The sequence below is a fragment of the Taudactylus pleione genome, unplaced genomic scaffold (genome assembly GCF_031769625.1).
Source record: "Taudactylus pleione unplaced genomic scaffold, aTauple2 ptg001431l, whole genome shotgun sequence".
NCBI lineage: Eukaryota > Metazoa > Chordata > Amphibia > Anura > Myobatrachidae > Taudactylus > Taudactylus pleione.
In genome coordinates, this window is record NW_028285830.1 from 192956 (window position 1) to 219729 (window position 26774).

Below are 26774 nucleotides of genomic sequence, written 5' to 3' on the forward strand. Positions count from 1 at the left end.
GAGAATCAGGCGTCTGATATCTGCTCTGTGACATAATACACTCTCCCCTAACATTAGCTGGATAGAGAATCAGGCGTCCGATATCTGCTCTGTGACATAATACACTCTCCCCTAACATTAGCTGGATAGAGAATCAGGCGTCTGATATCTGCTCTGTGACATAATACACTCTCCCCTAACATTAGCTGGATAGAGAATCAGGAGTCTGATATCTGCTCTGTGACATAATACACTCTCCCCTAACATTAGCTGGATAGAGAATCAGGTGTCTGATATCTGCTCTGTGAGATAATACACTCTCCCCTAACATTAGCTGGATAGAGAATCTGGCGTCTGATATCTGCTCTGTGACATAATACACTCTCCCCTAATATTAGCTGGATAGAGAATCAGGAGTCTGATATCTGCTCTGTGACATAATACACTCTCCCCTAATATTAGCTGGATAGAGAATCAGGCGTCTGATATCTGCTCTGTGACATAATACACTCTCCCCTAACATTAGCTGGATAGAGAATCAGGAGTCTGATATCTGCACTGTGACATAATACACTCTCCCCTAACATTAGCTGGATAGAGAATCAGGCGTCTGATATCTGCTCTGTGACATAATACACTCTCCCCTAACATTAGCTGGATAGAGAATCAGGCATCTGATATCTGCTCTGTGACATAATACACTCTCCCCTAACATTAGCTGGATAGAGAATCAGGAGTCTGATATCTGCTCTGTGACATAATACACTCTCCCCTAACATTAGCTGGATAGAGAATCAGGCGTCTGATATCTGCTCTGTGACATAATACACTCTCCCCTAACATTAGCTGGATAGAGAATCAGGCGTCTGATATCTGCTCTGTGAGATAATACACTCTCCCCTAACATTAGCTGGATAGAGAATCAGGAGTCTGATATCTGCTCTGTGACATAATACACTCTCCCCTAATATTAGCTGGATAGAGAATCAGGCGTCTGATATCTGCTCTGTGACATAATACACTCTCCCCTAACATTAGCTGGATAGAGAATCAGGAGTCTGATATCTGCTCTGTGACATAATACACTCTCCCCTAATATTAGCTGGATAGAGAATCAGGCGTCTGATATCTGCTCTGTGACATAATACACTCTCACCTAACATTAGCTGGATAGAGAATCAGGCGTCTGATATCTGCTCTGTGACATAATACACTCTCCCCTAACATTAGCTGGATAGAGAATCAGGAGTCTGATATCTGCTCTGTGACATAATACACTCTCCCCTAACATTAGCTGGATAGAGAATCAGGTGTCTGATATCTGCTCTGTGACATAATACACTCTCCCCTAACATTAGCTGGATAGAGAATCAGGAGTCTGATATCTGCTCTGTGACATAATACACTCTCCCCTAATATTAGCTGGATAGAGAATCAGGAGTCTGATATCTGCTCTGTGAGATAATACACTCTCCCCTAACATTAGCTGGATAGAGAATCAGGAGTCTGATATCTGCTCTGTGACATAATACACTCTCCCCTAATATTAGCTGGATAGAGAATCAGGCGTCTGATATCTGCTCTGTGAGATAATACACTCTCCCCTAATATTAGCTGGATAGAGAATCAGGCGTCTGATATCTGCTCTGTGACATAATACACTCTCCCCTAATATTAGCTGGATAGAGAATCAGGCGTCTGATATCTGCTCTGTGAGATAATACACTCTCCCCTAATATTAGCTGGATAGAGAATCTGGCGTCTGATATCTGCTCTGTGACATAATACACTCTCCCCTAACATTAGCTGGATAGAGAATCAGGAGTCTGATATCTGCTCTGTGACATAATACACTCTCCCCTAACATTAGCTGGATAGAGAATCAGGTGTCCGATATCTGCTCTGTGACATAATACACTCTCCCCTAATATTAGCTGGATAGAGAATCAGGCGTCTGATATCTGCACTGTGACATAATACACTCTCCCCTAACATTAGCTGGATAGAGAATCAGGTGTCCGATATCTGCTCTGTGACATAATACACTTTCCCCTAACATTAGCTGGATAGAGAATCAGGAGTCTGATATCTGCTCTGTGACATAATACACTCTCCCCTAACATTAGCTGGATAGAGAATCAGGCGTCTGATATCTGCTCTGTGAGATAATACACTCTCCCCTAACATTAGCTGGATAGAGAATCAGGTGTCCGATATCTGCTCTGTGACATAATACACTCTCCCCTAATATTAGCTGGATAGAGAATCAGGCGTCTGATATCTGCTCTGTGACATAATACACTCTCCCCTAACATTAGCTGGATAGAGAATCAGGCGTCCGATATCTGCTCTGTGACATAATACACTCTCCCCTAACATTAGCTGGATAGAGAATCTGGTGTCTGATATCTGCTCTGTGACATAATACACTCTCCCCTAACATTAGCTGGATAGAGAATCAGGTGTCCGATATCTGCTCTGTGACATAATACACTCTCCCCTAATATTAGCTGTATAGAGAATCAGGCGTCTGATATCTGCTCTGTGACATAATACACTCTCCCCTAATATTAGCTGGATAGAGAATCAGGTGTCTGATATCTGCTCTGTGAGATAATACACTCTCCCCTAATATTAGCTGGATAGAGAATCAGGTGTCTGATATCTGCTCTGTGACATAATACACTCTCCCCTAACATTAGCTGGATAGAGAATCAGGCGTCTGATATCTGCTCTGTGACATAATACACTCTCCCCTAACATTAGCTGGATAGAGAATCAGGCGTCCGATATCTGCTCTGTGACATAATACACTCTCCCCTAACATTAGCTGGATAGAGAATCAGGCGTCTGATATCTGCTCTGTGACATAATACACTCTCCCCTAACATTAGCTGGATAGAGAATCAGGTGTCTGATATCTGCTCTGTGAGATAATACTCTCTCCCCTAACATTAGCTGGATAGAGAATCAGGCGTCTGATATCTGCTCTGTGAGATAATACACTCTCCCCTAACATTAGCTGGATAGAGAATCAGGAGTCTGATATCTGCTCTGTGACATAATACACTGTCCCCTAACATTAGCTGGATAGAGAATCAGGTGTCTGATATCTGCTCTGTGACATAATACACTCTCCCCTAACATTAGCTGGATAGAGAATCAGGCGTTCGATATCTGCTCTGTGACATAATACACTCTCCCCTAATATTAGCTGGATAGAGAATCAGGCGTCTGATATCTGCTCTGTGACATAATACACTCTCACCTAACATTAGCTGGATAGAGAATCAGGCGTCTGATATCTGCTCTGTGAGATAATACACTCTCCCCTAACATTAGCTGGATAGAGAATCAGGCGTCTGATATCTGCTCTGTGAGATAATACACTCTCACCTAACATTAGCTGGATAGAGAATCAGGCGTCTGATATCTGCTCTGTGACATAATACACTCTCCCCTAACACTAGCTGGATAGAGAATCAGGCGTCCGATATCTGCACTGTGACATAATACACTCTCCCCTAACATTAGCTGGATAGAGAATCAGGCGTCTGATATCTGCTCTGTGACATAATACACTCTCCCCTAACATTAGCTGGATAGAGAATCAGGCTTCTGATATCTGCTCTGTGACATAATACACTCTCCCCTAACATTAGCTGGATAGAGAATCAGGCGTCTGATATCTGCTCTGTGACATAATACACTCTCCCCTAACATTAGCTGGATAGAGAATCAGGCGTCTGATATCTGCTCTGTGACATAATACACTCTCCCCTAACATTAGCTGGATAGAGAATCAGGCGTCTGATATCTGCTCTGTGACATAATACACTCTCCCCTAATATTAGCTGGATAGAGAATCAGGAGTCTGATATCTGCTCTGTGAGATAATACACTCTCCCCTAACATTAGCTGGATAGAGAATCAGGCGTCTGATATCTGCTCTGTGAGATAATACACTCTCCCCTAATATTAGCTGGATAGAGAATCAGGTGTCTGATATCTGCTCTGTGACATAATACACTCTCCCCTAATATTAGCTGGATAGAGAATCAGGCGTCTGATATCTGCTCTGTGACATAATACACTCTCCCCTAACATTAGCTGGATAGAGAATCAGGCGTCTGATATCTGCTCTGTGACATAATACACTCTCCCCTAACATTAGCTGGATAGAGAATCAGGCGTCTGATATCTGCACTGTGAGATAATACACTCTCCCGTAACATTAGCTGGATAGAGAATCAGGCGTCTGATATCTGCTCTGTGACATAATACACTCTCCCCTAACATTAGCTGGATAGAGAATCAGGCGTCTGATATCTGCTCTGTGACATAATACACTCTCCCCTAACATTAGCTGGATAGAGAATCAGGCGTCCGATATCTGCTGTGTGACTTTTCTTTGGATGCAATTTACAGAAATGTATAAATCCTGATAACGCCCCTCTGTGATGCCTGCGATGTGTATTTGTGTCACGTAGGAGGTACCCGCAGAATGCCTGGACTCAGTACACGCCAAGAGAATTTTCAGAGGAGGAGAAACAAGAGCGTCTGTCTTCTAAAGAGCTGAAGGAATTTATCAACTCTGTGTCTCTAAGGTAAGAGCCCAATCGGAGGTGTCAGAGTGATCTACAAACTGCTCTTACTTGTGTCCTTATGATATGACGCGTTTCATTTCCTCCTTTGCGTTTCGCTAACGTACTCTTGAGAGAGTCCCACACGTCAGTGACTCTGCCCCATTATGTTATCAACCAACCATGAGTGGTGTGTGTGGCTTTGCCGCTCTCCCCTCTGAACCGCAGCTGCGTCCGATGTTCTCTATAGAAACAGCCACCTCAAGGTCTTCTGGGGTCTGCAGGCTGACGGGAAGGGTTATGGATTGATGGATCTCTACAGTAAGACAATGTCTAGATAGACACCAGGCAATAGGTTGACAGGGACAATAGGTGAACAGGGACAATAGGCCGACACACTAAAGGTAGACATGTAAAAAGGTCGACATGGTCAAAAGGTCAACATGCATATGGTCGCCATGAAAATGGTCGATACATGTTTTTTTTGTTTTTTTTTCTAACCCTAATCTTCACCCTAACCCTCCCTCCTGGTGCCTAACCCTGACCGTCCCTTCTAGTGCCCGAGCCTAACCCTCCCTTCTGGTGCCTAACTCTAACCGTCCCTTCTAGTGCCTAACCCTGACCCTCCCTTCTGGTGCCTAACCCTAACCGTCCCTTCTAGTGCCTAACCCTGACCCTCCCTTCTGGTGCCTAACCGTCCCTTCTAGTGCCTAACCCTGACCATTCCCTCTAGTGCCTAACCCTAACTGTCCCTTCTAGTGCCTAACCCTAACCTTCCCTTCTAGTGCCTAACCCTAACCATCCCTTCTAGTGCCTAACCGTCCCTTCTGGTGCCTAACCCTAACCATCCCTTCTGGTGCCTAACCCTAACCGTCCCTTCTGGTGCCTAACCCTAACCCTCCCTTCTGGTGCCTAACCTTAACCGTCCCTTCTAGTGCCTAACCCTAACCCTTCCTTCTGGTGCCTAACCATAACCCTCCCTTCTGGTGCCTAACCCTAACCCTCCCTTCTGGTGCCTAACCTTAACCGTCCCTTCTAGTGCCTAACCCTAACCCTTCCTTCCTTCTGGTGCCTAACCATAACCATCCCTTCTGGTGCCTAACCCTAACCCTCCCTTCTGGTGCCTAACCCTAACCCTCCCTTCTGGTGCCTAACCCTCCCTTCTGGTGCCTAACCCTAACCATCCCTTCTGGTGCCTAACCCTAACCCTCCCTTCTAGTGCCTAACCCTAACCTCCCCTCCTGGTGAAAAATTATAGTATAATATTCTGAAAAACTCATAAATAAGTTGCACGTGTTACCCTTTATTTATAGGGGGCAGCACCATACAGAGTACAGGGCAAATATAACAGGGCACGACCATCAATAACTACTCGGCAATGTAACTAGAAGTTCGGCGCTGGCTGAGCCTGTGACCCAGTGATGAGCTCCGCAGACGGGTTCAGAGTCACTAATAGCACAAACAGTTCTGAGTGGGGAGTAGATGATAGTGTAGGTAAGGGCAGGAAGGAAACAGTACTGAGTGGGGAGTAGATGATAGTGTAGGTAAGGGCAGGAAGGAAGCAGTGCTGAGTAGGGAGTAGATGATAGTGTAGGTGAGGACAGGAAGGAAACAGTACTGAGTGGGGAGTAGATGATAGTACAGTTTCCTTCCTGCCCTTGCCTACACTGAGTGGGGAGTAAATGATAGTGTAGGTGAGGACAGGAAGGAAACAGTACTGAGTGGGGAGTAGATGATAGTGTAGGTAAGGGCAGGAAGGAAACAGTACTGAGTGGGGAGTAGATGATAGTGTAGGTAAGGGCAGGAAGGAAACTGTACTGAGTGGGGAGTAGATGATAGTGTACGTAAGGGCAGGAAGGAAACAGTACTGAGTGGGGAGTAGATGACAGTGTAGATAAGGGCATGAAAGAAAGTACTGAGTGGGGAGTAGATGATAGTGTAGGTAAGGGCAGGAAGGAAACAGTACTGAGTAGGGAGTAGATGACAGTGTAGGTAAGGGCAGGAAGGAAACAGTACTGAGTGGGGAGTAGATGACAGTGTAGATAAGGGCATGAAAGAAACAGTACTGAGTGGGGAGTAGATGATAGTGTAGGTAAGGGCAGGAAGGAAACATGAGGGGAGAAGAGTCCTGCTCTTGCGATCTAACACTCTACAGGGCAGGGGCGGACAGAGCAGCACAGGGAAAGTCTTGGAAGTGGGAATGGGAAGAGAGGCAGCAGTCATTGGCAGAGCAAACTGAGCGAGAGTGTGGAGGGAGAGATGAGGTTAGATATATAGGGGGGGGGGATAGCATGAGGTTTTTATAGGCGAGTAGGAATATGGATCGCTTCACAAATATTTATGTCATCTGTTATCTTTATATCCTCACATTAACAAATAGATAATAGGCCTATCTGAATGAACTAAAAAGTTAAGTAATTTGGATGGAGTCCAGATGTTCTCCTGTAATGAGAGAGACGCATGGAAATGTCAGGTCAAAGTTCAGGACCTGATTATCCAAAATCAACAATGTAAATAAAACTGACCCAGAAGAACCCTACGCGTTTCGTCTAGAAGGCCATTTATTATTGCAATTCACATTATGATTTATTGAAACTTTTATTTCATTTTTGGGTACTTATTGGTTATTTCTATTTTTCAAAAACCTAATTAATGTATATAATGTTCACTTAGCAGGACTAACTCTTTGTATTTTACCACTATAGTTCACACAGGGCATTCCCGGCATTCAGTAACTCCACTCCATTGCGTACATTATGGACTATTGTCTTCCCTTTCCCTTTGTCATCTAAAAACACACATTGGAGTTTAGAATCGAATCCAGGAAGTTTATAGTGACCCAAGTAACTGCACATTTTTAGGAGACGAGAGATCACCTCCATTTGCCATTTACCTTCTATCTAATAAAAAATTAAATTAAAGCATCAAATCCAATTATAACAAGATGAAGATTAGAAGCGACCAGTGATGCCTTCGGTACCGGGCACTGCTTAGGGTGATGCAGTTGCTCCTGGGCACTACTTGTTGTGATGCGTTCAGTCCTGGGCACTGCAAGGAGATGATGCGTTTGTTCCAGGGCGTTACTTGGGGATATGCCTTTGCTCCTGGGTGCGACATTTGGGTCATGCGTTTGGTCCTGGGCACTGTTTGAGGTGATGCATTCGGTTCTGAGCACTGCTTGGGGTGATGCCCTTGGTCCTGGGCACTGCTTGGGTTGATGTATTTGGTCCTGGGCACTGCTTGGGGTGACGCCCTTGGTACTGAGCACTGCTTGGGGTGATACCTTTGGTTCTGAGCATTGCTTGGGGTGACGTCCTTGGTCCTGGGCACTGCTTGGGGTGCTGGCTCTGTTCCTGAGCACTGCTTGGGGTGATGGCTCTGGTCCTGGGCTCTGCTTGGGGTGATGGGTCTGGTCCTGGGCACAGCTTGGGGTGATGGCTCTGGTCCTGGGCACTGCTTGGGGTGATGGCTCTGGTCTTGGGCTCTGCTTTGGCTGATGGCTCTGGTCCTGGGCTCTGCTTTGGCTGATGGCTCTGGTCCTGGGCTTTGCTTGGGGTGATGGCTCTGGTCCTGGGCACTGCTTGGGGTGATGGCTCTGGTCCTGGGCTTTGCTTGTCGTGATGGCTCTGGTCCTGGACTCTGCTTGGGGTGATGGTTCTGGTCCTGGGCTCTGCTTGGGATGATGGCTCTGGTCCTGGGCACAGCTTGGGGTGATGGCTCTGGTCCTGGGCTCTGCTTGGGGTGTTGGCTCTGGTCCTGGGTACTGCTTGGGGTGGTTGCTCTGGTCCTGGGCACTGCTTGGGGTGATGGCTCTGGTCCTGGGCTCTGCTTTGGCTGATGGCTCTGGTCCTGGGCTCTGCTTTGGCTGATGGCTCTGGTCCTGGGCTTTGCTTGTCGTGATGGCTCTGGTCCTGGACTCTGCTTGGGGTGATGGTTCTGGTCCTGGGCTCTGCTTGGGATGATGGCTCTGGTCCTGGGCACAGCTTGGGGTGATGGCTATGGTCCTGGGCACTGCTTGGGGTGATGGCTCTGGTCTTGGGCTCTGCTTTGGCTGATGGCTCTGGTCCTGGGCTCTGCTTTGGCTGATGGCTCTGGTCCTGGGCTCTGCTTTGGCTGATGGCTCTGGTCCTGGGCTTTGCTTGGGGTGATGGCTCTGGTCCTGGGCACTGCTTGGGGTGATGGCTCTGGTCCTGGGCTCTGCTTTGGCTGATGGCTCTGGTCCTGGGCTCTGCTTTGGCTGATGGCTCTGGTCCTGTCGTGATGGCTCTGGTCCTGGACTCTGCTTGGGGTGATGGTTCTGGTCCTGGGCTCTGCTTGGGATGATGGCTCTGGTCCTGGGCTCTGCTTGGGGTGATGGCTCTGGTCCTGGGCTCTGCTTGGGGTGTTGGCTCTGGTCCTGGGTACTGCTTGGGGTGATGGCTTTGGTCCTGGGCTCTGCTTGGGGTGATGGCTCTGCTCCTGGGCTCTGCTTGGGGTGATGGCTCTGGTCCTGGGAACTGCTTGGGGTGATGGCTCTGGTCCTGGGAACTGCTTGGGGTGATGGCTCTGGTCCTGGGCTCTGCTTGGGGTGATGGCTCTGGTCCTGGGCTCTGCTCGGAGTGATGCCTTTGTTCTTGGGCACTGCTTGGGGTGATGGCTCTGGTGCTGGGCTCTGCTCGGAGTGATGCCTTTGTTCTTGGGCACTGCTTGGGGTGGTTGCTCTGGTCCTGGGCTCTGCTTGGGGTGATGGCTCTGGTCCTGGGCTCTGCTTGGGGTGGTTGCTCTGGTCCTGGGCTCTGCTTGGGGTGATGGCTCTGGTCCTGGGCTCTGCTTGGGGTGGTTGCTCTGGTCCTGGGCTCTGCTTGGGGTGGTTGCTCTGGGCCTGGGCTCTGCTCGGAGTGATGCCTTTGTTCTTGGGCACTGCTTGGGGTGATGGCTCTGGTCCTGGGCTCTGCTTGGGGTGATGGCTCTGGTCCTGGGCTCTGCTTGGGGTGATGGCTCTGGTCCTGGGCTCTGCTTGGGGTGGTTGCTCTGGTCCTGGGCACTGCTCGGGGTGGTTGCTCTGGTCCTGGGCTCTGCTTGGGGTGATGGCTTTGTTCTTGGATTCTGCTTGGTTCCTCAGCCCTGATAAAACATTACAAAATTATTTTAAATAATCCAATGTAAGCAGACATTTGCTCCATTGCCTTACTGTACTCTCACAGCCTCTCCATGTTTATTCTTGTGTACAGGTTGGAGTTATCACTGCAACAAAATGAAATCCTAAATCCGTTTGTGGATGATTGGAAAGCGTTGTCTGAACAGGAGAGTACATTTGGTGGCAAAGCCGATTCTCACCTGAAGGAGTACCAGTCGTTTACGGACCACCAGTTTGGCAGCGATAAAACGATTAGCTGCATAGACTGGCACCCAACTCTTCATAGTAATTATTCCATTTATCACCAGCATTCAGCTTTTATCTCATCATTTCTACCAACTATTTACTATAATATATAATAATGCTTTGCTTTGTCTTACTGGCTCACTTCTGCTTTTCACTCATGTCTTTAAATCATTTGGAACACTTGTTTATTTTTGCCTCCCTTGCATATGTCACAGATCAGCTTTGCTCTATGTACGGACACAATTGCATTTGCGGCTTCATCCTGTCTTATGCCAATAAAAACTAAACCGTATGTGAGATTTATAGCACTGCCTTTGTGAAAAGCATAGGAGGAAGCTAGCTGTAAAAGTTGCAGGAAGGTGTGGATATCCAATCATTAAAAGTTGTCTGAAGATAGAAAACCTGTGCTAGACCCACATTGTACTTCTATAGTGATCATTCTAGCTCTCTGCACCTGTCACACCCTGTGCAGTTCCTCTATCCTGCCTGGGGTGTTGCTCTCTGCTCTGGTGCTTCTAGCACAGCCTGGTCTGTATCTCAGAAGTATGTTGCATCAGCCGAGTGTGCTAGAAGCACCAGAAGCAGAGAGCGACACCCCAGGAAGGAGAGCGGAACTGCACGGATTGTGACAGGTGCTGGGTTCTAGGATAAACGCTATTATATGTCTTGCAGATAAATGTGAATAAAAGATGACAATATTCATACATTATGTATATCATTTACCAGGTATAGTTGCGGTATCACTAATGGAACGACTTTCATTTGAAGACAGAGTTAATTTATCTTCTAAACTCATCTTGAAGCCATCGCTGATTCTTCTTTGGAATCTAACTGACCCCATCCATCCCCAGGTGAGCTATTGGTTTATACTGGTGGAGCGTCATACATTGCAATGTGGAATCCTGTGTGCTGCCGTTCCTGACGTACCACTGATAATACGATTGTTTCTCCGGCTTTTCCCCCAGCTGATGCTTGAATGTCCAGACGATATTTACTGCTTTCAGTTTTGTCCCAGCGACCCAGCTCTCATCGTTGGAGGGTGTATTAATGGCCAGGTACTGTGGTCAGGTTTATGTTATTATAGTAGCTCAGTTATTACAGGCTCTTGGAATAATTTATGATAAATGACATAATGCAGATTAATGGTCCATGATTTGCTCACTGGCCAATGCCGTCACTCATTTACCCATACTGATTCCAGCTCTAATTAGCATTCCTACAGAAACAAGTGAAACAATCCAGCATCCCCTGAAACGCGTTGAGCACAATGGGTCATGTAGCTATAAACCTTCGCACTACTTCAGTATCAGATAGGCAGGGATACGTATGACCCTCGCTTATATCTATCTCAGCAAAATGCGCCCCAGCATCTGTACATAGAATGTGTAACGTATCAGAATGTGACATTGCACGTACCCGGCTGATCGTGTGACATCTCATAGATTGGAGAAAGGGAAGGATTCGTTTTGTATGGGGAATGAGAACTCCCATCTATAGGAAAGGCTACATATATACACAAGGTATATACAGTATCAATGGTTCCCAGCCAGTATATACACGTGCCAAAAAATTGGTCTGAATGTGTGACATGGGAGACACACGAAACAAAATTGAAATGAGTTAAATGTAGATAGTAAATATTACAGGTAACCTATATTATAATAACGAGCAAAATAAAATAATTAACAAATGTCCCCTGGAGTTTCCCGTCATATGGTAGATGTAACATTAGAAAGTTAAACTATTCATATGTCATAAATCAGATATGGTGAACATTGAGGGCGTATTGTAGTAATATGTAGTCACACAGGTGCTGAATTGACCCTAAAGCTACAGTATATAGTATATACAGTATATAGAATAGACATCCAGTGGACCTTAGGGCCAGATTTTGGAAGTTCTTAGATAGTGTGGCAGCCTGTGATATAATGAGTCTTTATAGCAATAAAAACAATGACAAACTGACGCGTTTCATGATGCAGATAATGTCCTGCTCCTCTGGTCTCTTAGTGTAAGTGTTGCTGTTATCTTTCTCACTGTGTATATATAGACGTGTGGAATGTGTTGGTATGTTAAGTGTAAGTGAACTGTGCGATATATAAGTAAGTGTATACAATATTAACAATAAAGCTATAAATAATAATAAAATACCATTATATATTGGATAGTTTTGTTTGCTCACCTGAGTAAATCATAGTAACTTGCAGTAAAAATGCCAGAAACTAAAAGTACTCCTTAGGAGAACACTTATTATATTTACTGTTTATTGACCGTTAATTATATAGCACCAACATATTCTATTACACTTTAGAATTTGTAGCAACAAAGTGGTAAAATGAGACCGGGTATAACAGACAGAGAAAGCGGGAGAAGGGCCCTGCTGGCAAGCTTTTACTCCATACAGATATTACGCCTCTAATAATAAGAACTTTGTATTGTGGTTCCACTCTCCACTTTGTAATTATGTATCCTTGTACTAAGGTTGTACTGTGGGACATCTCTGCGTACAGCGAGCAACTAACCACTAAAACCAGTGTTACCAAAAATACCGGCCCAAAGGTAAGTTTGTATTGTAAGTCACTGTGAACAGTTTTACAGTCAGTTACCAGACTAAGCGTCATGATCACTAGGATATCAATGAGTATTTCATGTACTGCTCCACCAATTACAGACAGCTCCTCTGATAGGCTCCTCCATAGAGGACAGGGCCCAATGCTGAGCAGGGAATATAATGGGGACACCTATCTGATAGCCCCCCCCATAGAGGACAGGGACCAATGCTGAGCAGGGAATGCAATGGGGACACCAGGCTATACAGACTCAGGAGCACACAGATATACAGGTGTCACATATCACATTACTCAGCGCAGTCTCCCATATACAGACTCGGGAGCACACAGATATACAGGTGTCACATATCACATTACTCAGCGCAGTCTCCCATATACAGACTCAGGAGCACACAGATATACAGGTGTCACATAGCACATTACTCAGCATAGTCTCCCATATACAGACTCAGGAGCACACAGATATACAGGTGTCACATATCACATTACACAGCGCAGTCTGCTATATACAGACTCAGGAGCACACAGATATACAGGTGTCACATATCACATTACTCAGCGCAGTCTCCCATATACAGACTCAGGAGCACACAGATATACAGGTGTCACATATCACATTACTCAGCACAGTCTCCCATATACAGACTCAGGAGCACACAGATATACAGGTGTCACATATCACATTACTCAGCGCAGTCTCCCATATACAGACTCAGGAGCACACAGATATACAGGGGTCACATATCACATTACTCTGCGCAGTCTCCCATATACAGACTCAGGAGCGCACAGATATACAGGTGTCACATATCACATTACTCAGCGCAGTCTCCCATATACAGACTCAGGAGCACACAGATATACAGGTGTCACATATCACATTACTCAGCGCAGTCTCCCATATACAGACTCAGGAGCACACAGATATACAGGTGTCACATATCACATTACTCAGCGCATTCTCCCATATACAGACTCAGGAGCACACAGATATACAGGTGTCACATATCACATTACTCAGCGCAGTCTCCCATATACAGACTCAGGAGCACACAGATATACAGGTGTCACATAGCACATTACTCAGCATAGTCTCCCATATACAGACTCAGGAGCACACAGATATACAGGTGTCACATATCACATTACACAGCGCAGTCTGCTATATACAGACTCAGGAGCACACAGATATACAGGTGTCACATATCACATTACTCAGCGCAGTCTCCCATATACAGACTCAGGAGCACACAGATATACAGGTGTCACATATCACATTACTCAGCACAGTCTCCCATATACAGACTCAGGAGCACACAGATATACAGGTGTCACATATCACATTACTCAGCGCAGTCTCCCATATACAGACTCAGGAGCACACAGATATACAGGGGTCACATATCACATTACTCTGCGCAGTCTCCCATATACAGACTCAGGAGCGCACAGATATACAGGTGTCACATATCACATTACTCAGCGCAGTCTCCCATATACAGACTCAGGAGCACACAGATATACAGGTGTCACATATCACATTACTCAGCGCAGTCTCCCATATACAGACTCAGGAGCACACAGATATACAGGTGTCACATATCACATTACTCAGCGCATTCTCCCATATACAGACTCAGGAGCACACAGATATACAGGTGTCACATATCACATTACTCAGCGCAGTCTCCCATATACAGACTCAGGAGCACACAGATATACAGGTGTCACATAGCACATTACTCAGCATAGTCTCCCATATACAGACTCAGGAGCACACAGATATACAGGTGTCACATATCACATTACACAGCGCAGTCTGCTATATACAGACTCAGGAGCACACAGATATACAGGTGTCACATATCACATTACTCAGCGCAGTCTCCCATATACAGACTCAGGAGCACACAGATATACAGGTGTCACATATCACATTACTCAGCACAGTCTCCCATATACAGACTCAGGAGCACACAGATATACAGGTGTCACATATCACATTACTCAGCGCAGTCTCCCATATACAGACTCAGGAGCACACAGATATACAGGTGTCACATATCACATTACTCAGCGCAGTCTCCCATATACAGACTCAGGAGCGCACAGATATACAGGTGCCATATATCACATTACTCAGCGCAGTCTCCTATATACAGACTCAGGAGCACACAGATATACAGGTGTCACATATCACATTACTCAGCGCAGTCTCCTATATACAGACTCAGGAGCACACAGATATACAGGTGTAACATATCACATTAATCAGCGCAGTCTCCATATACAGACTCAGGAGCACACAGATATACAGGTGTCACATATCACATTACTCAGCACACTCTCCATATACAGACTCAGGAGCACACAGATATACAGGTGTCACATATCACATTACTCAGCGCAGTCTCCTATATACAGACTCAGGAGCACACAGATATACAGGTGTCACATATCACATTACTCAGCGCAGTCTCCCATATACAGACTCAGGAGCACACAGATATACAGGTGTCACATTACTCAGCGCAGTCTCCATATACAGACTCGGGAGCACACAGATATACAGGTGTCACATATCACATTACTCAGCGCAGTCTCCTATATACAGACTCAGGAGCACACAGATATACAGGTGTCACATATCACATTACTCAGCGCAGTCTCCCATATACAGACTCAGGAGCACACAGATATACAGGTGTCACATATCACATTACTCAGCGCAGTCTCCCATATACAGACTCAGGAGCACACAGATATACAGGTGTCACATTAGTCAGCGCAGTCTCCATATACAGCCTCGGGAGCACACAGATATACAGGTGTCACATATCACATTACTCAGCGCAGTCTCCCATATACAGACTCGGGAGCACACAGATATACAGGTGTCACATATCACATTACTCAGCGCAGTCTCCTATATACAGACTCAGGAGCACACAGATATACAGGTGTCACATATCACATTACTCAGCGCAGTCTCCCATATACAGACTCAGGAGCACACAGATATACAGGTGTCACATTACTCAGCTCAGTCTCCATATACAGACTCGGGAGCACACAGATATACAGGTGTCACATATCACATTACTCAGCGCAGTCTCCCATATACAGACTCGGGAGCACACAGATATACAGGTGTCACATATCACATTACTCAGCGCAGTCTCCCATATACAGACTCAGGAGCACACAGATATACAGGTGTCACATATCACATTACTCAGCGCAGTCTCCCATATACAGACTCAGGAGCACACAGATATACAGGTGTCACATTAGTCAGCGCAGTCTCCATATACAGCCTCGGGAGCACACAGATATACAGGTGTCACATATCACATTACTCAGCGCAGTCTCCCATATACAGACTCGGGAGCACACAGATATACAGGTGTCACATATCACATTACTCAGCGCAGTCTCCTATATACAGACTCAGGAGCACACAGATATACAGGTGTCACATATCACATTACTCAGCGCAGTCTCCCATATACAGACTCAGGAGCACACAGATATACAGGTGTCACATTACTCAGCTCAGTCTCCATATACAGACTCGGGAGCACACAGATATACAGGTGTCACATATCACATTACTCAGCGCAGTCTCCCATATACAGACTCGGGAGCACACAGATATACAGGTGTCACATATCACATTACTCAGCGCAGTCTCCTATATACAGACTCAGGAGCACACAGATATACAGGTGTCACATATCACATTACTCAGCGCAGTCTCCCATATATAGACTCAGGAGCACACAGATATACAGGTGTCACATATCACATTACTCAGCGCAGTCTCCCATATACAGACTCAGGAGCACACAGTTATACAGGTGTCACATATCACATTACTCAGTGCAGTCTCCCATATACAGACTCAGGAGCACACAGATATACAGGTGTCACATATCACATTACTCAGAGCAGTCTCCCATATACAGACTCAGGAGCACACAAATATACAGGTGTCACATTACTCAGCGCAGTCTCCATATACAGACTCGGGAGCACACAGATATACAGGTGTCACATATCACATTACTCAGCGCAGTCTCCTATATACAGACTCAGGAGCACACAGATATACAGGTGTCACATATCACATTACTCAGCGCAGTCTCCATATACAGACTCGGGAGCACACAGATATACAGGTGTCACATATCACATTACTCAGCGCAGTCTCCCATATACAGACTCGGGAGCACACAGATATACAGGTGTCACATATCACATTACTCAGCGCAGTCTCCTATATACAGACTCAGGAGCACACAGATATACAGGTGTCACATATCACATTACTCAGCGCAGTCTCCCATATACAGACTCAGGAGCACACAGATATACAGGTGTCACATATCACATTACTCAGCGCAGTCTCCCATATACAGACTCAGGAGCACACAGTTATACAGGTGTCACATATCACATTACTCAGTGCAGTCTCCCATATACAGACTCAGGAGCACACAGATATACAGGTGTCACATATCACATTACTCAGAGCAGTCTCCCATATACAGACTCAGGAGCACACAAATATACAGGTGTCGCATTACTCAGCGCAGTCTCCATATACAGACTCGGGAGCACACAGATATACAGGTGTCACATATCACATTACTCAGCGCAGTCTCCTATATACAGACTCAGGAGCACACAGATATACAGGTGTCACATATCACATTACTCAGCGCAGTCTCCCATATACAGACTCGGGAGCACACAGATATACAGGTGTCACATATCACATTACTCAGCGCAGTCTCCTATATACAGACTCAGGAGCACACAGATATACAGGTGTCACATATCACATTACTCAGCGCAGTCTCCTATATACAGACTCAGGAGCACACAGATATACAGGTGTCACATATCACATTACTCAGCGCAGTCTCCTATATACAGACTCAGGAGCACACATATATACAGGTTTCACATATTACATTACTCAGCGCAGTCTCCCATATACAGACTCAGGAGCACACAGATATACAGGTGTCACATATCACATTACTCAGCGCAGTTTCCCATATACAGACTCGGGAGCACACAGATATACAGGTGTCACATATCGCATTACTCAGCGCAGTCTCCTATATACAGACTCAGGAGCACACAGATATACAGGTGTCACATATCACATTACTCAGCGCAGTCTCCCATATACAGACTCAGGAGCACACAGATATACAGGTATCACATTACTCAGCGCAGTCTCCCATATACAGACTCAGGAGCACACAGATATACAGGTGTCACATATCACATTACTCAGAGCAGTCTCCCATATACAGACTCAGGAGCACACAGATATACAGGTGTCACATTACTCAGCGCAGTCTCCATATACAGACTCGGGAGCACACAGATATACAGGTGTCACATATCACATTACTCAGCGCAGTCTCCCATATACAGACTCGGGAGCACACAGATATACAGGTGTCACATATCACATTACTCAGCGCAGTCTCCCATATACAGACTCGGGAGCACACAGATATACAGGTGTCACATATCACATTACTCAGCGCAGTCTCCTATATACAGACTCAGGAGCACACAGATATACAGGTGTCACATATCACATTACTCAGCGCAGTCTCCCATATACAGACTCAGGAGCACACAGATATACAGGTGTCACATATCACATTACTCAGCGCAGTCTCCCATATACAGACTCAGGAGCACACAGTTATACAGGTGTCACATATCACATTACTCAGTGCAGTCTCCCATATACAGACTCAGGAGCACACAGATATACAGGTGTCACATATCACATTACTCAGAGCAGTCTCCCATATACAGACTCAGGAGCACACAAATATACAGGTGTCACATTACTCAGCGCAGTCTCCATATACAGACTCGGGTGCACACAGATATACAGGTGTCACATATCACATTACTCAGCGCAGTCTCCTATATACAGACTCAGGAGCACACAGATATACAGGTGTCACATATCACATTACTCAGCGCAGTCTCCCATATACAGACTCGGGAGCACACAGATATACAGGTGTCACATATCACATTACTCAGCGCAGTCTCCTATATACAGACTCAGGAGCACACAGATATACAGGTGTCACATATCACATTACTCAGCGCAGTCTCCTATATACAGACTCAGGAGCACACAGATATACAGGTGTCACATATCACATTACTCAGCGCAGTCTCCTATATACAGACTCAGGAGCACACATATATACAGGTTTCACATATTACATTACTCAGCGCAGTCTCCCATATACAGACTCAGGAGCACACAGATATACAGGTGTCACATATCACATTACTCAGCGCAGTCTCCCATATACAGACTCGGGAGCACACAGATATACAGGTGTCACATATCGCATTACTCAGCGCAGTCTCCTATATACAGACTCAGGAGCACACAGATATACAGGTGTCACATATCACATTACTCAGCGCAGTCTCCCATATACAGACTCAGGAGCACACAGATATACAGGTATCACATTACTCAGCGCAGTCTCCCATATACAGACTCAGGAGCACACAGATATACAGGTGTCACATATCACATTACTCAGAGCAGTCTCCCATATACAGACTCAGGAGCACACAGATATACAGGTGTCACATTACTCAGCGCAGTCTCCATATACAGACTCGGGAGCACACAGATATACAGGTGTCACATATCACATTACTCAGCGCAGTCTCCTATATACAGACTCAGGAGCACACAGATATACAGGTGTCACATATCACATTACTCAGCGCAGTCTCCCATATACAGACTCAGGAGCACACAGATATACAGGTGTCACATATCACATTACTCAGCGCAGTCTCCCATATACAGACTCGGGAGCACACAGATATACAGGTGTCACATATCACATTACTCAGCGCAGTCTCCTATATACAGACTCAGGAGCACACAGATATACAGGTGTCACATATCACATTACTCAGCGCAGTCTCCCATATACAGACTCAGGAGCACACAGATATACAGGTGTCACATATCACATTACTCAGCGCAGTCTCCCATATACAGACTCAGGAGCACACAGATATACAGGTGTCACATATCACATTACTCAGCACAGTCTCCCATATACAGACTCAGGAGCACACAGATATACAGGTGTCACATATCACATTACTCAGCACAGTCTCCCATATACAGACTCAGGAGCACACAGATATACAGGTGTCACATATCACATTACTCAGCGCAGTCTCCTATATACAGACTCAGGAGCACACAGATATACAGGTGTCACATATCACATTACTCAGCGCAGTCTCCCATATACAGACTCAGGAGCACACAGATATACAGGTGTCACATATCACATTACTCAGCGCAGTCTCCTATATACAGACTCAGGAGCACACAGATATACAGGTGTCACACATCACATTACACAGCACAGTCTCCCATATATAGACTCAGGAGCACACAGATATACAGGTGTCACATATCACATTACTCAGCGCAGTCTCCTATATACAGACTCAGGAGCACACAGATATACATTTGTCACATATCACATTACTCAGCGCAGTCTCCCATATATAGACTCAGGAGCACACAGATATACAGGTGTCACATATCACATTACTCAGCGCAGTCTCCCATATACAGACTCAGGAGCACACAGATATACAGGTGTCACACATCACATTACTCAGCGCAGTCTCCTATATACAGACTCAGGAGCACACAGATATACAGGTGTCACACATCACATTACACAGCGCAGTCTCCCATATACAGACTCAGGAGCACACAGATATACAGGTGTCACATGTCACATTACTCAGCGCAGTCTCCTATATACAGACTCAGGAGCACACAGATATACAGGTGTCACATATCACATTACTCAGCGCAGTCTCCTATATACAGACTCAGGAGCACACAGATATACAGGTGTCACACATCACATTACACAGCGCAGTCTCCCATATACAGACTCAGGAGCACACAGATATACAGGTGTCACATGTCACATTACTCAGCGCAGTCTCCCATATACAGACTCAGGAGCACACAGATATACAGGGGTCACATATCACATTACTCAGCGCAGTCTCCTATATACAGACTCAGGAGCACACAGATATACAGGTGTCACATGTCACATTACTCAGCGCAGTCTCCTATATACAGACTCAGGAGCACACAGATATACAGGGGTCACATATCACATTACTCAGCGCAGTCTCCATATACAGACTCAGGAGCACACATATATACAGGTGTCACATATCACATTACTCAGCGCAGTCTCCTATATACAGACTCAGGAGCACACAGATATACAGGTGTCACATTACTCAGCGCAGTCTCCTATATACAGACTCAGGAGCACACAGAGATACAGGTGTCACATATCACATTACTCAGCACAGTCTCCTATATACAGACTCAGGAGCACACAGATATACAGGTGTCACATTACTCAGCACAGTCTCCATATACAGACTCAGGAGCACACAGATATACAGGTGTCACACATCACATTACTCAGCGCTGTCTCCTATATACAGACTCAGGAGCACACAGATATACAGGTGTCACATATCACATTACTCAGCACAGTCTCCATATACCGACTCAGGAGCACACAGACATACAGGTGTCACATATCACATTACTCAGCGCAGTCTCCTATATACAGACTCAGGAGCACACAGATATACAGGTGTCACACATCACATTACTCAGCGCAGTCTCCCTTATACAGACTCAGGAGCACACAGATATACAGGCGTCACATATAACATTACTCAGCGCAGTCTCCCATATACAGACTCAGGAGCACACAGATATACAGGTGTCACATATCACATTACTCAGCGCAGTCTCCTATATACAGACTCAGGAGCACACAGATATACAGGTGTCAAATATCACATTACTCAGCGCAGTCTCCTATATACAGACTCAGGAGCACACAGATATACAGGTGTCACATATCACATTACTCAGCGCAGTCTCCCATATACAGACTCAGGAGCACACAGATATACAGGTGTCACATATCACATTACTCAGCGCAGTCTCCTATATACAGACTCAGGAGCACACAGATATACAGGTGTCACATATCACATTACTCAGCACAGTCTCCTATATACAGACTCAGGAGCACACAGATATACAGGTGTCACATTACTCAGCACAGTCTCCATATACAGACTCAGGAGCACACAGATATACAGGTGTCACATATCACATTACTCAGCGCAGTCTCCTATATACAGACTCAGGAGCACACAGATATACAGGTGTCACACATTACATTACTCAGCGCAGTCTCCCTTATACAGACTCAGGAGCACACAGATATACAGGCGTCACATATAACATTACTCAGCGCAGTCTCCCATATACAGACTCAGGAGCACACAGATATACAGGTGTCACATATCACATTACTCAGCGCAGTCTCCTATATACAGACTCAGGAGCACACAGATATACAGGGGTCACATATCACATTACTCAGCGCAGTCTCCTATATACAGACTCAGGAGCACACAGATATACAGGTGTCAAATATCACATTACTCAGCGCAGTCTCCTATATACAGACTCAGGAGCACACAGATATACAGGTGTCACATATCACATTACTCAGCGCAGTCTCCCATATACAGACTCAGGAGCACACAGATATACAGGTGTCACATATCACATTACTCAGCGCAGTCTCCTATATACAGACTCAGGAGCACACAGATATACAGGTGTCACATATCACATTACTCAGCACAGTCTCCTATATACAGACTCAGGAGCACACAGATATACAGGTGTCACATTACTCAGCACAGTCTCCATATACAGACTCAGGAGCACACAGATATACAGGTGTCACATATCACATTACTCAGCGCAGTCTCCCATATACAGACTCAGGAGCACACAGATATACAGGTGTCACTTATCACATTACTCAGCGCAGTCTCCCATATACAGACTCAGGAGCACACAGATATACAGGTGTCACATATCACATTACTCAGCGCAGTCTCCTATATACAGACTCAGGAGCACACAGCTATACAGGTGTCACATATCACATTACTCAGCACAGTCTCCTATATACAGACTCAGGAGCACACAGATATACAGGTGTCACATTACTCAGCGCAGTCTCCCATATACAGACTCAGGAGCACACAGATATACAGGTGTCACACATCACATTACTCAGCGCAGTCTCCTATATACAGACTCAGGAGCACACAGATATACAGGTGTCACATATCACATTACTCAGCGCAGTCTCCTATATACCGACTCAGGAGCACACAGACATACAGGTGTCACATATCACATTACTCAGCGCAGTCTCCTATATACAGACTCAGGAGCACACAGATATACAGGTGTCACACATCACATTACTCAGCGCAGTCTCCTATATACAGACTCAGGAGCACACAGATATACAGGCGTCACATATAACATTACTCAGCGCAGTCTCCTATATACAGACTCAGGAGCACACAGATATACAGGCGTCACATATAACATTACTCAGCGCAGTCTCCTATATACAGACTCAGGTGCACACAGATATACAGGTGTCACATATCACATTACTCAGCGCAGTCTCCTATATACAGACTCAGGAGCACACAGATATACAGGCGTCACATATTACATTACTCAGCGCAGTCTCCTATATACAGACTCAGGTGCACACATATATACAGGTGTCACATATCACATTACTCAGCGCAGTCTCCTATATACAGACTCAGGAGCACACAGATATACAGGTGTCACATATCACATTACTCAGCACAGTCTCCATATACAGACTCAGGAGCACACAGATATACAGGTGTCACATATCACATTACTCAGCGCAGTCTCCCATATACAGACTCAGGAGCACACAGATATACAGGTGTCACATATCACATTACTCAGCGCAGTCTCCCATATACAGACTCAGGAGCGCACAGATATACAGGTGTCACACATCACATTACTCAGCGCAGTCTCCTATATACAGACTCAGGAGCACACAGATATACAGGTGTCACATATCACATTACTCAGCACAGTCTCCTATATACAGACTCAGGAGCACACACATACAGTCAGGTCCATAAATATTGGGACATTGAGAGAATTTTCATATTTTGGCCTCTATTCACCACCACAATGGCTTTGAAATGAAACAAACAAGATGTGATAAAACTGCAGACTTTCAGATTTAATTTGAGGGTAATTACATCCAAATCAGGTGAACGGTGTAGGAATTACAACGGTTTCTATATGTGCCTCCCACTTTTTAAGGGGCCAAAACTAATGGGACAAACTAAAAAATCCTAAATCTCACTTTCACTTTTTAATACTTTGTTGCAAATCCTTTGCAGGCAATTACAGCCTGAAGTCTGGAACGCATAGACATCACCAGACGCTGGGTTTCATCCCTGGTGATGTTCTGCCAGGCCTCTACTGCACATGTCTTCAGTTCCTGCTTGTTCTTGGGGCATTTTCCCTTCAGTTTTGTCTTCATCAAGTGAAATGCATGCTCAATCAGATTCAGGTCAGGGGATTGACTTGGCCTGTGCATAACATTCCACTTTTTAGCCTTAAAAAACTCTTTGGTTGCTTTTGCAGTATGCCTCGGGTCATTGTCCATCTGTACTGTGAAGCGCCGTCCTATGAGTTCTGAAGTATTTGACTGAACATGAGCATATAATATTGCCCAAAACACTTCAGAATTCATTCTGCTGCTTTTGTCAGCAGTCACATCATCTATAAATTCAAGGGAACCAGTTCCATTGGCAGCCATACATGCCCACGCCATGGCACTACCACCACCATGCTTCACTGATGAGGTGGTATGTTTTGGATCATGAGCAGTTCCTTTCATTCTCCATACTCTTCTCTTCCCATCACTCTGGCACAAGTTGATCTTTGTCTCATCTGTCCATAGGATGTTGTTCCAGAACTGTAATGGCTTTTTTAGATGTTGTTTGGAAAACTCTAATCTGGTCTTCCTGTTTTTGAGGGTCACCAATGGTTTGCATCTTGTGGTGAACCCTCTATATTCACTCGTGTGAAGTCTTCTCTTGATTGTTGACTTTGACACATATACACCTACCTCCTGGAGAGTGTTCTTGATTTGGCCAACTGTTGTGAAGGGGTTTTTCTTCACCAGGGAAATAATTCTTCTGTCATCCACCACAGTTGTTTTTCATGGTCTTCCGGGTCTGTTGGTGTTGCTGAGCTCTCCGGTGCGTTCTTTCTTTTTAAGAATGTTCCAAACAGTTGATTTGGCCACACCTAATGTTTTTGCTATCTCTATGATGGGTTTGTTTTGATTTTTCAGCCTAATGATGGCTTCACTGATAGTGACAGCTCTTTGGATCTCATATTGAGAGTCGACAGCAACTGATTCCAAATGCAAATGTCTCACCTAGAATCAACTCCAGACCTTTTACCTGCTTAATTGATGATGAAATAATGAGGGAATAGCTCACACCTGTCCATGAAATAGCTTCTGAGTTGATAGTCCCATTACTTTTGGTCCCTTAAAAAGTGGGAGGCACATATAGAAACTGTTGTAATTCCTACACCGTTCACACGATTTGGATGTAATTACCCTCAAATTAAATCTGAAAGTCTGCAGGTAAAGCACATCTTGTTTGTTTCATTTCAAAACCATTGTGGTGGTGAATAGAGGCCAAAATCTGAAAATTCTGTCAATGTCCCAATATTTATGGACCTGACTGTATATACAGGTGTCACATATCACATTACTCAGCGCAGTCTCCCATATACAGACACAGGAGCACACAGATATACAGGTGTCACATATCACATTACTCAGCGCAGTCTCCCATATACAGACTCAGGAGCACACAGATATACAGGTGTCACATATCACATTACTCAGCGCAGTCTCCCATATACAGACTCAGGAGCACACAGATATACAGGTATCACATATCACATTACTCAGCGCAGTCTCCTATATACAGACTCAGGAGCACACAGCTATACAGGTGTCACATATCACATTACTCAGCGCAGTCTCCTATATACAGACTACTGGTAGTGACGCGCAGCACTGTGAATATAATGTCTGTGTTTCCTCCACAGACCGCATTGGAACCCAAGCTCGCCAGCCAGCCGCAGTGTGTGAGATACTGCGCAGTGTCATCCATAGAACACGGACACAAGGATGTGATAACAGACGTACAATGGCTGCCTGACATGTTTGAGGTAGAGTCTCGGCCCGACCCTATAACAAATCCTCTTCTGTGTTTAATGTCCCCCACATGGGGTTCCACAACCGCTGCCTGGGAGCATGGCCTAGTAGCTGGGAAATGATGGACACTGTTAGTGGGAAGGGTACAGAGATCTGAACAGACGATGTCTGCCGTATGCATCTGCTGTACCTGGCGCCATTAAGTAGAGAGGAGGTTACAGGTTATAGAGTGGCAGTAACCGTGCTCTGGGCCTAATTCAGACCCGCTTGCGAGCGCTGAGCGCTCGCAAGTGGGTCGATGTTGGCCCACTGCGCATGCGCACGACGGACCCGGCTCCGTAGTGCGCATGCGCGAGACCCGGATAGCGACGGGCAAGCCCTCACTATGGGTCTCGCTACAAAGGGGGCGTGCTGTCGATGGTGAGTGACAGCACGCCCCCTTTGGTGGGCGTGTCTGGGGCGTGGCTGCCCAGACAGAGGCATTCCCATGGCAATGCCTACCGTCTGGGGACGGCCCCACTGACATCACTAGTGATGTCAGTGGGAGTGCTCTCGGCTCTCATAGAGCCGAAAGCACTCTAGGGCTTGCGGCAACGAGACCCTACCACAAGGGTCTCGTTGCAAGCCCTATGGTCGCGATGGTCTTGACCATCACGACCGTCTTCCTGGCCACTCGCTATAGCTGTGGGTGGTCACCCACAGCTATACGAGCAGCCAGGAGGCTGCTCTAAAATCAGGAAGGACGACCCTGATTCAGAGCGAGCGCTTTGTCAGAGCGTCCGGCTCTGAATCGGGTCCTCTGCATATGGAAGGAGGGTGTAGGGCAGACACAGACAGTGGTGAGGAGTAACAGACAAAAGTTTTTCTATATGGAAATGTTTCATCAACATAATGTGAAATTAATTCATAGAGACGTAATGTCTGTGTCTCATCAGATCACTTTTGGCATCAGAACAGGATATTTTTAGTAAAATGTCAGGATCACGCAAACGAACGTTGTAAT

General features: G+C 45.6%; 1 protein-coding gene across 1 annotated transcript in view; it reads left to right on the top strand.

Annotated features, from left to right (window-relative positions):
* Nucleotides 1–26774, top strand: part of DNAI3 (dynein axonemal intermediate chain 3) — a 174089-nt gene that overhangs the window by 41638 nt on the left and 105677 nt on the right. The window contains exons 9-14 of the mRNA XM_088463700.1: nt 4470–4586; nt 9773–9963; nt 10651–10775; nt 10890–10979; nt 12406–12483; nt 25663–25785. Of these exons, the coding sequence (XP_088319826.1) occupies nt 4470–4586; nt 9773–9963; nt 10651–10775; nt 10890–10979; nt 12406–12483; nt 25663–25785 (724 nt within the window). The remainder of the gene's footprint in view (nt 1–4469; nt 4587–9772; nt 9964–10650; nt 10776–10889; nt 10980–12405; nt 12484–25662; nt 25786–26774) is intronic.